The following is a 13,870-nucleotide window of genomic DNA, read 5'->3' as shown; positions in this document are numbered from 1 at the left end:
TCTAGGCCACTGAGTGATCTCCCAGTACCCTGGTTACTCTGATTTTAAGTTACACGATGCTTCCACCAGACAGCAAAGTTATTAGCTGCCTGGTACATTATACATATGTGAATCTACGTGGAGAACACATCAGAATTGAAATAAAGCTCACTAATATTTGTTGCAAATCATTCCTTATAATAGCACAATAAAAAGCATATTATCCAATGTAATTTGGCATTTTTTTTATTGATTGAAATGAAAGACATTATTGGAAATGCTACAATGACCACTTCAAGTCTGCAGAAAACTGAAGTATCAGCATCTATTGAAACAGTATACGGACAGGAGATTACAAGATAAAACTTAATGCAAAGTGAGGCAGAGATAAGAGTTTTATATTATCTTTTATAAGATTCTTATTTTTATATTAGTGCTACATATTTAATACAGTCTTTCTAAAGACAATTAACAAAAACACAGCAGAGAAACAAACTCAGTACCCCGTCATTCAGACCAGTAGATATAATAGAACAAATAAGGCCACCAAATATCTATCTCAAAAAAAATATTTTTACTACAGCTAAAATAATCATGCCTGATGAATAATTCAAATTTAAAATTAAAGAATCAAATACTTTGCCAGTAAAGTAATATTTAAAAATTATCGTGTGTTACACTTCATTTGCAAATCCTAATTTCTTGGATGGCTTCGAAATAGACGTTGCTAATATTTTAAGCACATCCTCCCTTCTACTTCAGAAACAACTTATATGTTTGCATATTCCAACGTTAAATTTCAGCCTGATGTTTTGGCTAGACAGCAGTGTTTTGCAAAGCGTAAAAATGATCAGAACTGTGCCGAGGATCGGCGTCAACACATCTGCGTGAGATGGGGTGAGTTCAGGTGTCTTCAGTTTGGCAGATCCACATTCTGAAGGATGAGAGCCACTCGGCTTGGAATGTACACCTGTCAACACAATCACAACGGTGTAATTAAAAGAAATGTTGAACACGCTGTCATAACGTCAAAGTGACATATATACCACGCAGTCTTTCAGACGACTAGGGTCACAGTGATTCATCTAATTCTACCAGCCATCAGAAGACTCAAGTTCAGTTTCAACCGTTTTTTTTTTTTTTTTTTGCAGCGAAGGCTATTACAGCAGTAACCACTAGAGGGCTCCAAACCATTTACAAAAGATAAAATTCCTTATGGGAATCAGGTAAATGGCTCTCTTAAACTTAAATTTCACTACTAGGTGTAGCACGAGGGTTTGCGTGCAGTTCACATGGTTGTTGTGTTTGGAAGAATAAATACAACATTTAGGTACTCCATAGAGTTAAGCCAATTAAAGAAAAACAAAAACAAAAACAAAAACAAAAACAAAAACAAGAAACAAACAAAATAAGGGACCCTTTCTCTGAGACCGGACATGCCCTTACCACGCTCCAGCCTTACTGTGATCTGTTCTTATGGTCTCTATCACAGCCTCCTGCTACAGCCACAGGAGTCTACGCTCCTCTGAATCCTGTCCGGAAGGTAGCTTATGCTCTGAACTCTTCCCTGGTTCCCTGGTTCCTATAGTTTTCGGGTCTTAGCCATCACTAGCCCCATGGCCAGGTTTTCCCAGGACAATCCCACATACTGCATGTTCTCTGCTCCGTTCAAACAACAGCAGCCATTTGGCTCCTTGGGATCCTTTCACACAATCTGTGTACTTAGTTTTACTCCTTCCTTCCTTCCCTCCCTCCCTCCCTCCCTCCCTCCCTCCTTCCACTTCCTCTTTGTCTCCCTCCCTCTATCCTCCCCACCTCTGTTTCTTTCTCTTTTTCTCTCTTTCCGGATATCTTCTACCTGACTAGGAGCTTTAAGGAAGTGAGGATTGACTATCTCTTGATTTTTCACAGCGTCCAGGCGCTATGAAGAAAGTTGGATCTAAATTATGGCTGCATTAAAAAAATTGTAACTAGCAGAGGAACATACTTCCCCAAACTCCTCTAATATCACTACTCATAATCTTTATAAAATTTAAAACTAATGAACTGCGTGACCTGATTTATTTTCCATATAACACACTTAAGAAATAGCAATGTAAATAATAAAATAATATTGTATAGATTACTGATGTCCTTATGAGACCTCTCTCCACTTCTTTGTTAATGTTTTACCATATTCAGTTATTTTACCTCCACACAAACATTTGACAGTTTAAAAATGTCTCTTATAGTTTACAACCAAATTAAAAGATACAAGAAACACAGCTTTATGAAGAAAAAGAAAAATAATCTCATTTGCACTTTAACTTTGCAAATGACCTCACTAGTTTTTTTGTCTAAGATATCTACAGTAAAGAATTCCAATTATGCTTACAAAAGAAGTCAGACAGACCAATGGAACTGGGTAGTTTTAATCATTAAAAGAGAGTCCATGTTAAAAGATGTCGTTTAAATAAAATTATGCACCAGAAAGGGGGATATAATTTGAGATGTAAACGAATGGAATTATTAATAAGAAATAAAACAAAATTATGCTATGAATACAATGGCTAGAGGTAATTATTCCCATCCTTCCTTAAATGTAACAGTCATTTGGAAAATAATATCCATCTGTTAAAAACTTAACAAACTCCAATCGTCACTACTTAGTCCAGTATCACAATCTGATTTGCAATCAAGTATTTTGAAAAGGTAAATATGACATCTCTAGTTATTACAGGTGGGGGAATCAAGCATTTCAATGCCAAAATCTTTTTACCTATAATGTACACATTGAATTAATGTCTATTAACTTTTAAACCATATTAGCATTTAACTGCTCCTGCAATTCATTCCATCCAGTGGATTAAAGTAAGATGTTGAAAATTCTTCCAACAAAGGGAAGCTGTGAATACATAAGGTAGATGTACTGAAATGTACTAAAAAATGGCCCTCGGTCCTGCTTGTTCCCAGGCAGCTGCCATGTTCCTGCTGCTCTGGCTCTGAACGAGTCTCCAGCCAGCTAGAAGGGCAGGCCCTGGCACCCACGAGACACCAGCTCTGAGGCTGGGTCTGCCAATTCACCACGCTGCTGCCCCACAAAGCTTGGTTGAGCCCCTGATAATATCTGCCATTCTTGCAGTTCCTGGTAGAATGAAGTCTCTTAAAATTTAAAGATTATCATATATATATATATATATATATATATATATATATATATACACACATATATATATATATATATTTCCATATGTATATATATGGAAAGGCTCAATTAACAAGATGCCTACACAATTAGAATTGTTACCCAGTATCTAACCTTTAGGTATAAATTGTTACCCAGGACCCATCGGTCTTCCTCCATGGTTGCTAGCTCTATCCTCCTTCCTCTTCTTCCTCTCCTCCCCACTCTTTCCTTCTCACAGCTTCACTTCCTCTTCTACTGCCCAATCACTCAGCTCCACTGCAAATACAATGTAGCAAAAAATATCTTGCTACAGCGTACTTCAGGGATTGAGAAAAATTCTAATCCAAGGGATTGTAAACGTCTACCATGAAGCCACAGACAAAGGAAACCCACCAAAGCAAAGGAGAAGAAACAAAGGGACCAACAGTCAGGTAAGTTCATGTCCTACTCTAAGCACCCTTGGTACAAATTTAAAGTACTCTGTCCCTCTAAAGGGCAAACTCTGACCCATAATTGTTCCTGTCTGAAAGAACAGCAGGGACAAAAGTGGAGAAGAGCCAACCAATGGATAGAAGCTGTTGTGTCCCCTGTTTTTGAATGAGGGAAAATCTAGAAGAAGCTGAGGAGGAGGGTCACCCCACAGGATGACCAGCAGTCTTAAGTAACCTGGACCCCCAAGATCTCTCAGACACTGGATCACCAACCAGGCAGCATACACCAGCTGATATGAGGCTCCAAACACATATACAGCGGAGAACTGCCAGATTTGGACTCAGTGAGAGAAAATTTCAAGAGATTGGAGGCCCCAGGGAGTGGGGAGGTCTGGTGGGGTGGAGGGTGAGGGGTGGGCACGTCCTTGTGGAGAGGGGAGGGGAGGAGGTATGGGATGTGGAACAATCAGAGGTGGACCTGGAGGGGGATAAAATCTGGATTGTAAAAAAAAGATTAAATTAAAAAAATATCTTTACCAAAAAAAAAAAAAAAAAAAAAAAAAATGTAAGCATCTAAGGGATTATGTGTAGTCATGTGTTAAGATCGTGGTTATTGAGTTTGACTAGTAGGGAGGGATATGAGGCTCTGCCACAATCTCATGTCAAAAAGCAATGTAGATTTCAACCTAGCAGCACCTGAAAGTACAGAGTTTACATTTCTCTCCATTAAAATCATCCTGAGAAGATTTGTCCCATAATACAGGCAACAGGGACCTGGCAATTCAGTCTGGAGAAATTGCAATGAGACACATTAATCAGGCTGGCGACGAATAATGATCATTTCTTCTCGGTGTGCAGCACAGTGATACATCAGAAGAGTTCCACTCAATCTCTTATTTGGATTCTAGGCAATTATGGTATCTATGTTTGACTCACATGTTCATGGTGATTTATTAATGGAATATAAATAATAAGTATCATTTGTAAGGAGGCTTCTTTTCTTTGGATCCTTTAATATTTTAGCTAGTTCAAATTTAAGAATTGAAAACAAGAGGAGACGCGAATCTCAAGATTGCAATATATGCACTGACTTTTCCACTTCGGCATGAAATGATTAAAAGTGTTCTGAGAATTCTCTTTAAATGACGCTGGACATTGTGTGAAAGGAACTTTATGGCCTCAATTCCAGTCACACTTAGAGACAACCATACTACCTGTTCAAAACCCTTTGGTTGGTAATCATATAATATCTTTAACAGGAATAATATATAATTACACTACTTGTTGCACTGTTAATTACCACAGTGTGTTTATATTGTTCTTGAGCCTTTGCGTTATAAACAGCATAAAAAAATCTATAAGCAAGCAATTTTTTCCCTACTCTGGCTATTTATGAAGTTTTTGAGTTTTATTCTTTATTGGGTTTCTTTGTATGTAAACCAAGTTTCTTAGTCATTTGGAAATGACTGTCAATTACACTAAAGTCTGAAGATAATCAGTGTTGATCCTGATGATGAGATCATTAGAAACGTGAACAAATCTGGGCCCCTTGCTAAAACTTAATGCATCAGTATGTCTCTGTAGCTCTCGTCTCACTATTTAAATCCCCAAATGTCTTTGATTCATATGGCAAGAGGACAGACACAGACAGAAGTAGATTTAAACATAAATGTTTAAGTACGTTTAAATATAACTTACATCTCGGTATACATATACAGAAAATATTTAGTATATATGTTATAGCCCATATGTGCTGTAAAACATATCTGATTAGGCTTTCAGCCTTATACATGTTACATCAAAGGACAAAGAAGAGCAGACAGACAATGGAATACATGTCTACAAACTTCACTGTCATCCAGTCATCGTGACCTGGTCCAAAGTAAGTGGCATTCAAATCATTTACTAAGCATCAAACACAAGCAACTCTACCAACTTTTGTGGCTAGCTCAAAAAGTCTTCATTATTACAGTAACCCCTCGTGTGGCTCAACGCCACGTGACCATATCGTGAGTCGTTTGTCAGTGTGGCTGCCTTAGTTTTCTTTAGGATCATCAATGAGTTCCAAAATTAGTTACATAATTTTTGAAAACAAGGTGTCTAAAAGTTACAATGACAACATTTTAAAATGAAAAGACATAATGTTACACAGGGCACTTTGAAAATATATTAGAAAATGTTGAATTTAGTGACAGGTTATTTAGATATAATATTGGTGGAATGAAAATATTCTTCACTGAAATATAGGCCAGACCTCTTAGTAGTTTATGTGTGTGTGTTATAATTAATCCATATTTATCAATTTAAATTCTATATATTACATACTCTATACAGGATTCTATATAGGACACACTAATTTAGAAATATCAAGGAAACGAAACTCTAAGAATTAAGTGTCTTTTTTCTAAAATAAGTAAACATTTCCATAGATTGTGCCAAAGACATGCTCCACCTGTATTAAATTGTATTTTTTAAAATTGGTTTTTCTGAGACAGGGTTTCTCTGTGTAGCCCTGGCTGTCCTGGAACTCACTCTGTAGTCCAGGCTGGCCTCGAACTCAGAAATCTACCTGCCTCTTTAAATTGTATTTTTAATATTTATGGAACAGTGACAATGGAGAAAACATATCTATGCCAGATCCTCCATTTAATTCAAACCCTTATGAATCCCCAGATTTAGAATACGTGCAAACAAATTCCATGTTGGGAAAAAAGCCAAGCTGACAAAGTAATTAATGGCGAGCCTCCTACATTAGCTACATCCTCCCCATGACCATCCTCTCTGTGGCTGTAAAGGGAGGCCTTGAGTCCCTGTGCTTTTCACTGTGGAATTTGAACTTAGGAGCCAGAGAAGGGAAAGAAAGTCTGTTCACCCAACATGGGACAGTTCACACACAGGTTAACATACCAGCTCCTATGCCAGAAACTAGAATATAGAGAAGTGATTATGCTAAATAATCGCTAAAAAAAATGGAGCTTCCCCCAAACCATCAGTACAGCAGGCTAGAGGAGTTGGGCCCCCAAGACTTCAGCAGCTATTCGGTATCCAGAGTCTCCAAAAGCTTTTCAGCGGTGGTGTGAATCCGGTTACATCTGCTTTTCTGGTTTTCAGTGAGGAATCGCAGGCAGAGCCCAGGCAGTACCTGCTGATGCTGCAGGACGCAGGTGTATTTTAAGATGCCTCTGAGCTCTGTTTGTCGCTGTCTTTGAAAGCAGATTTGACACCTACTCAGCAGATCCCGTGGATTACTGAGTTTGCACATTAAGCTTCAGCAAATGCTGTGAACCGGTTATGATGGGCAGAAATTTCATGGGATGAGGGAAAAACTTATAGTTACTTTTCCTTTCATTATTCCGGGACTGCTGTACACAGAGCTGATCTTATTGGTATGAGCCACAGTGCACCGAGGGTCACTTTCAAGCAGTTAATTGGATTCCTGCACTCACAAATCAAGTTAAGAAGAATTTCTGACTCTAATGAGGCATTCTTGTAACAGATGCTTCTGTTTACGTAATTTCCTGTCCCCTGCCCTTTGCCCTCATTGCTTAACGGATAATTGGCAAGAAGGAACTTGATTTCATATATATATATATATATATATATATATATATATATATATATATATATATATATATATGGTTCATTTGGGCTCCTTCCAGTGATCATTTTATCTAGAACCTTATCTTTTAGACAGATACTTTCTCAAGCATCTCTCATCTCAGAGCACCAGGCTCTCCATCCCCTTGCTGACTGAAGTGGATCACAGGTGTATTGTACCTGGTCCTTACAACCTTGGGTATTTCTTCTGTGCATGTGGTTGTATTACTAAAACTTAGCGGGAAGGGAGCATTTCCACTCACCCTGCTAACTCAGAAGCTGTGACATGTCTGCATGACCACTTCAAATAGTGCTTGGAAAGTAATCTGGTCACCACCGACACTGGCTCCTTGGCTGGTTTTAATTATGTCAGGGATATTTTTTTCTCCTGAATAATGGAACAGATGTCAAAGTGTTTTCTACCTACACCAAGAACTGTGAATGTTTATCACCGAAAATAATTTCTTCCAACTTGGGAGACGGTACTTGTATCTAAGCATTCTCAAGGCTCTTACAGTCTTGATATGTTCAAGATATTAAAATAACATGTGTCAGCACATGGCCATGAGGACTTAAAGACATGGAGGAGAACCTTTGGCAGGTTTTAGAAAGCTTTGCCATGTTAGTGGGTTTGTGCTTCCTAAGGATCTCTTGCCACAGAGTGAGCAGCACTGTGTGCCCTCATTTCCAGATGAGGAAAACAGCTGTGGACATGGGAAATTACTCAAGAGCCTGGAGCTCGCAAGCAGCAGCCAGAGCATTGGACCCCAGGCCTCTTCCATGGTACTTTTCTTCTCATCATTTCAGCATAGCAACAGAGCCTTTCCCTAGCAAAATTCTGTTCGAGTACAGGAATGTTTGGTAAGTCTACCTATAAAAGAAGTTTGCTAAATCTTTCAAACTCCTCCTGTCAAACTCCAGTCGATAAAAGTTCCATTTTACTGAGACAGGCTACCACTTCTCGCGTTCCTCCCCGTGAGCTGAATCATCTCTCCAACCCCCTCAGGAGTCTTTTACCTTTTTGGTTATTCCACATCTTTTAGGTAATTTCCTCACTCACTTATGGAGCTATTTTTATCGATCGATCTTATTGCTCATGTCAAAATTGAATGCCCTGACAGGTTACAGCAGTATTTCTTTAGAGGTGCAATCTGATAGTACCCAAGAGACCTCTCTCTTGACTACATACAGACACGGTCCCTCTGTCCCCACCTAAACCTACATCAGGGCTATCAACACACTCACAGGTACACACAAGGAGAGCAGCCGGGTCTGCCTGGCTACTGTGCTTCCATCACTCCTTGACTGTCAACACTGCAGTCTTTTCATGTATTTTCTGGCTGATCTGCTCTGCCTGAGATAAAGTAGTTTACTAAATGGGGGACTTGTGCAACTTCACGTGGTAGAGTAGAGTAGGAATATGGCACCCAGAGGTACCATACATATTTTAGGGGTTAGCTTATAAACTTTTTGAAAAATGAATAATTTATAAAAATTTATAAAATTTGCTAAGATATATCCACATGTTGGTTAGCTATTTCCTGATGGTAGGAATGTAAGAGAATACCTCTCATAGTGCAAGAGGACAAAGGAGTTCTGGGGGGGTGGTTGGGAGATGGAAAGGCAGCCACATGATTAGCCAAGAAAAGCAAAAGGAAAGAAAATGTGATTTATATGTAACGTAAGCCTACCATATGGCCATAAATTAAATGCAAAATCTCCCCCAGTCTAACATGTTGCTAAACTCTACATCTTCTAAGAACTGAAACTTTGTATTTGAAGTCAGCATCTTATCATCGACACTTGCAGTGTAACAAAACTCATATGATAAAAAGCTTTTCTCAGGTGCATGAATAATTGAGAGAATTTATAACTACAAAGAATCTGGCTCTCAATTTACTAGTTGACAGAAAAGATGTAAATCATGTATTTCTTCAAGATGTTTTAAATTAGACTTCATTACATAGACAATAATGTACAAAACCAGTTAATGAAACATACTGCAGAGAAAGCAATAATTAAATTGTTGCATAAAGAATACACATGGTTGTAATAAAAAAAATAAAGGAAAACCTGTACCCTCAAGCCCAGAGAAATAACTTTAAATTCTATCAATACTTCTTCCAAATACACCCAAATATCCTTCAGTCTTATTAGTCCTAAGAGCCAGGGTCTCTCACCACATTTTCCTGTTTGGCTTATCTTCTCACTCCTGCCCTGTTACTATTTAAAGAGTTGTTTCTTTGAACAAAGCCATAAATACAAAATTAAAGAATTAAATTAAAATAGAATGAGAATAATCTAAGGACTCTTACTTACCAGAAGAGAATAGGGGCGTCCATTATGTTCAAAAGCCTCAGCAAAGTAGTCGGTACTGTGGTCCAGTCTCTGATGCCCTCCATATTCTGCAGCATCCGAATCTAGTACAATTCTGAATGTATAGCTGGTTAAGGAATTCACAAGTGTACAGATGTGGAAGGAGACATCATAAACAAACTCTGGGCATTGTTAAATCATGATTTTTTGCTGTGAAGTTGTTCCTTCTCAAACTCTATGGACGTTCTCCTGTTTGAAACAGTACCAAGATTTAGCACCTCCCCCAAGGTTGCATGTACACTCCATTGGGAGATCATGCAGTCTGGCAGTGCGTATCCCCACTGCTGAGGGTCTACTTTGCTATGGAAACAACCCATCCTCTCTCTGTCTGACATTTTGTTCCTCACTGAAGAGAAATGGGGCTCATTGCTTGTATTTCTACCTAGAAAACACAAGGAGTACACAAACACACACACACTCATATGTGATACTTGATCACTTTGTTAGTTACATCTGTTTTTACAATGCATTAGATGTATTTTGAAAGACATACATGCATGCACATACAATTGATCCTCATTTGGAAGAACTTTTTATCCCTTCCTTCCTCATTTTTTAATTCGCTTTTTTTTTTTTTTTTTTTTTTTTTTTTTTTTTTTTAAGAATCTGAATATCAGATGGATGAACAATGACATAAACAAAGTATGTCTGGAAGTTCTCCCAGTGCAGCCTTACCCCAACTTTCTGGTTCTAGACAGCACAGGCAGGTAAGGCCACTGTCGCTGTCACAGGTGGATTTGGGTGGCAGTCATGGTGTCTAATATAACTTAATAGCCATTGCACTACTGAAAGTTAAATAGGTTCTCCAACATACTATCCCAGTGTTCTCTCAGACTAGCATGTATTATTTCATAGTTATCAGCATGACTACACTTAAAATAGACAACTAAAGGCTATTTTATTAACCGAAATGTCTAGAAATAATACTTGGCATTAAAATCCACAAGTAAATACTTATTGTTACTTAGGGAGTTTGCTGTTTTATCTAGTCTTATGCTGAATACAGACAGTACTAAGACATTTTAGTTTTCTTCTACTGGTCTATAAATCTTCAGTACCACGAATGCTTGTGCATTTTTCATACTGTAAAAAGATCCTAATAATCGCGTGTGTGTGTGTGTGAAGGATGGTCAATGGCCCATCATTTTCACCCTTTTGAAACCTTGGTCTAGGCCAGAGATGCAGATGGACACACCACAGGAGATGTGCTGTAACGAGTGACAGTTCTGTTCTTCATTTTAGTACACCAAATACAAGGACTGATATCTTAAAGAAGTCACAATTTTGAGAAAACTGCCCCAGAATATGTTTTTCATAGCTACTGAATTAAATTACTAACAGATTACTGGTTAGCAACAGGAATTTTGGTAAAGGCTATAAAAAGCAAGCATGTCTTCAACACGAATACCTCTCACCCCATGAATTTATGTCTTTTCTTACAAGCTTTTTCCACTGTGGCGCCAAATGGTTGCTGCACTGTAAGGGTTTCACTGAGTGGACAGATGTATTATTTTAAGAGACAGAGGATCCATATTCATTAGTTACTGTCTGAGTACAGAATATTTATTTTCACTTGTAATGCTAATCCACTGAAAAATTCAACAGTGCCTCTTTGTCTTTATATTTTCATAATCAGCGATACATAAAGAACACTAGGCATTTTTCTTTTTCACAGTGAAAGGGACCAGTATATTAAACATAGGTAGAGTCCACTTTAGATGTGTGTAACTTGAGCCATAGTGTCAAAGTCTGTAAAAAGACGGAAGTTTCTAAATATCAGCTGGCATTTTTTTCTTTTTTTCTGTTCTACAATTTTTGAGGAAAAACTTCTTACCTACATTGGGAACTACCCAGCTTTATCTTTATCACCTGCAGAACATAACAGCTTCCTTAAGGAACTATGGTGCTTAAATTCAGAAGCTTCTACAAAATGACATACTAAAGATGATGGTGTGGAAGTCATTTTCTAGTTCTTATTTGCTGTGGCACATTATTCAATCATCAAGTACTTTCCCTGTACCAGGCTTTGCTTAAAAGTTGGCCAAAGACCTTAGGAGAACCTTATTGGAGCAACTGACTTCATTTGCTTATTTTAAATATTCTCTCAGTCAGGAAGTCCCCTAATCTAAAAACCTCCTTCAAAATATATAAGGAGTATATTTTTAAAAATACAACTCAGATACTATTAACTTAGTTAAAACTATCTTCTTAATGTGCTTTTAAATTACACAAATATATACCTAATTCATTAGGACGTATCCACAGGCTGCAACTGTCCATAGCTACCACCCCTCTTCTAAGATGTTTTAAATAAAGCTTTTAAACTGATATTCAAGACAATCCCAATTCACTATCATGTGTTAAAATGCAAATAGCAAGTGTTTATATCAGAAAAACAGGGAGTAAATTATTTTTACTATCTCATTCAGTATCTGTTTATATAAAATCTACAAGATAGCATGAAAGAGGCAACGATCACTAAATGGTCTTAGTTTATACCTAATTCAAACCCTGTAGTGGGGAGACTGATCATGAATGCACCTGTCTGTGACTAGAGATAAAAGACATGCAATGAGAGAGACTGGGAGAGAAAGAGACAAGGGAGAATTGCTAGTCTGTACAGAAAGGTGAAGTAAAACTGTACTTAGGTGTTAATATGTAATTTGTTGATTAGGTCTGACACTGATAAACATTTTAACCCAAGCACGGTTTGACTATCACGGACTTCAACCTAGGATTAAGGACTCAAGTATGAAGGCCAGGCCAAAATACTAGGGAAGTTAACAGTGTCCAAGGGAAAGGAGACTGGTGCACAATTTGGGAAAAGAAAGTGGCAGGGGAGGGGTAGTCCTGCCCTGCAACAACTCAGTGAGTGGTACACAACTGGGTGTCAAGCAGAATCAAAGATGGCTCTGATGACCCCATTTGCTGCAGCTGGTTATCCAGTTTATCGGAGATCCAAGCAAAATGCTGGTGAATGCAGTTTCTTGCTCAATTATAAAGTTGAGATTCTGAGCACAAATGAGCCAGTGTAAATATAGTATGAGGAAATAGGAAAGGTCATAAGTGGTGGCCCTCGAACTTAGTACACTTAAACGTCAAAGATGGATGCTTCCAACACTGGGAACAGTTTACTGTGTTAGTTTAGATCCATTCGCATTCACTTAACCCATCATTTATGAACTATTTCTTTTCCTTGCTTAATTTTGGAAAATGCAATAAGAAAAGAATAATAGAATTTTTAAACAGAGATTTCTCTTTTCTATGAAAAAGGGAGATGAAATAGGTTTCTGCCAATTTGGATAGCATTTTAAAATATTATGACTTCTTATTTTAAATTCAAGAGCTTCCTAAGTATTTGATATATCTATCAACAGGTTGAAGTAGATAAGAAGTTTTAAGCATTATTTTATAATCTATGTCCTTAAATTTAAACCAAGGAAGAGCCTATTCTGAAAGAGGCCTACATTAATAAGATTAAGGAACAGTGAAGGCATGAAGACTCTCAAACTGAATGGCTCTTCAAACACTTCAAAAGCTGCTGTGTTTGCTCAGGCACTTGATAAAGTGTCTGTTCAAAGTGTGAGCATTTTGATGTAAGAAGAGCTATCATTTACATCATTCAGTGCCAAACTCACTTCCCTCCCACTGATAAAGCTGAGAAATTTATTTGTAAGGTACTGCCTCTGTGATTTTCAATTGAGTGACAGAAAGGAGGGGGGTGTGGGCATAAAGATGGCAGAGCCAATAATTTAGTACATACCTTCAACTGTAAGAAATCATATCAATTTAAGACAAAAATGTTATGTATCTCTGGTAAAGAGAAAAACATCACTGTGCTATTTCTTGTAAGACACATCCCAAATGAAGACATGATAACATGTAAAAAACATATAATAGGACATTAATTTGAAATCATTTGTCTCATATCTAATTCATTAAGGAACACACTCATTTGATGACCATTATAATTACTCAAGTGAGGTGAATGTTGTCAGGAAAGAGATTCTATACCCAAGAGAGAAAAACAGTGTCAAGACTCTAAGATGCACTCTAATTGACGTAACCCTGAGTAACCAAATGTGTTTTTGGTAGAATATTAACAGCTGTTGGGAAGCAAGGAAGGTTTGTGATTTCAACAGTCTGAAGATGACTACCCAGTATTTGCTATAATGTTCAAATACACTCTCCCGCTTTACATTTCACGAATTGAATTTTATCTGTTGAGACGTACAACCCATAAAATATGAGGTATTAGTGACATGATATCCCATCTGAACCACATCTGTCCTTTCATTTTATAATGAGTTATATTACAATT

The 13,870-nt window shown here is 37.6% G+C and overlaps 1 protein-coding gene across 2 annotated transcripts in view; it reads right to left on the bottom strand.

Annotated features, from left to right (window-relative positions):
* Positions 1 to 209: 209 nt before the first annotated feature.
* Positions 210 to 13,870, bottom strand: part of Gbe1 (1,4-alpha-glucan branching enzyme 1) — a 227,105-nt gene continuing 213,444 nt past the window's right edge. Inside the window, exons 15-16 of one of the 2 annotated variants that reach the window (XM_034515560.2) lie at positions 9,493 to 9,610; positions 210 to 949 (exon numbers count right to left, since the gene is read on the bottom strand). In XM_034515560.2, the coding sequence (XP_034371451.1) occupies positions 893 to 949; positions 9,493 to 9,610 (175 nt within the window). In that variant the 3' untranslated portion in view covers positions 210 to 892. The remainder of the gene's footprint in view (positions 950 to 9,492; positions 9,611 to 13,870) is intronic. The other variant, XM_076943070.1, reaches the window with a different exon arrangement.

Source organism: Arvicanthis niloticus, chromosome 12, assembly GCF_011762505.2.
Source record: "Arvicanthis niloticus isolate mArvNil1 chromosome 12, mArvNil1.pat.X, whole genome shotgun sequence".
Taxonomy (NCBI): domain Eukaryota; kingdom Metazoa; phylum Chordata; class Mammalia; order Rodentia; family Muridae; genus Arvicanthis; species Arvicanthis niloticus.
The sequence above is the reverse complement of the archived record's forward strand: the minus strand, read 5'-3'. Positions and strand labels throughout refer to the sequence as shown.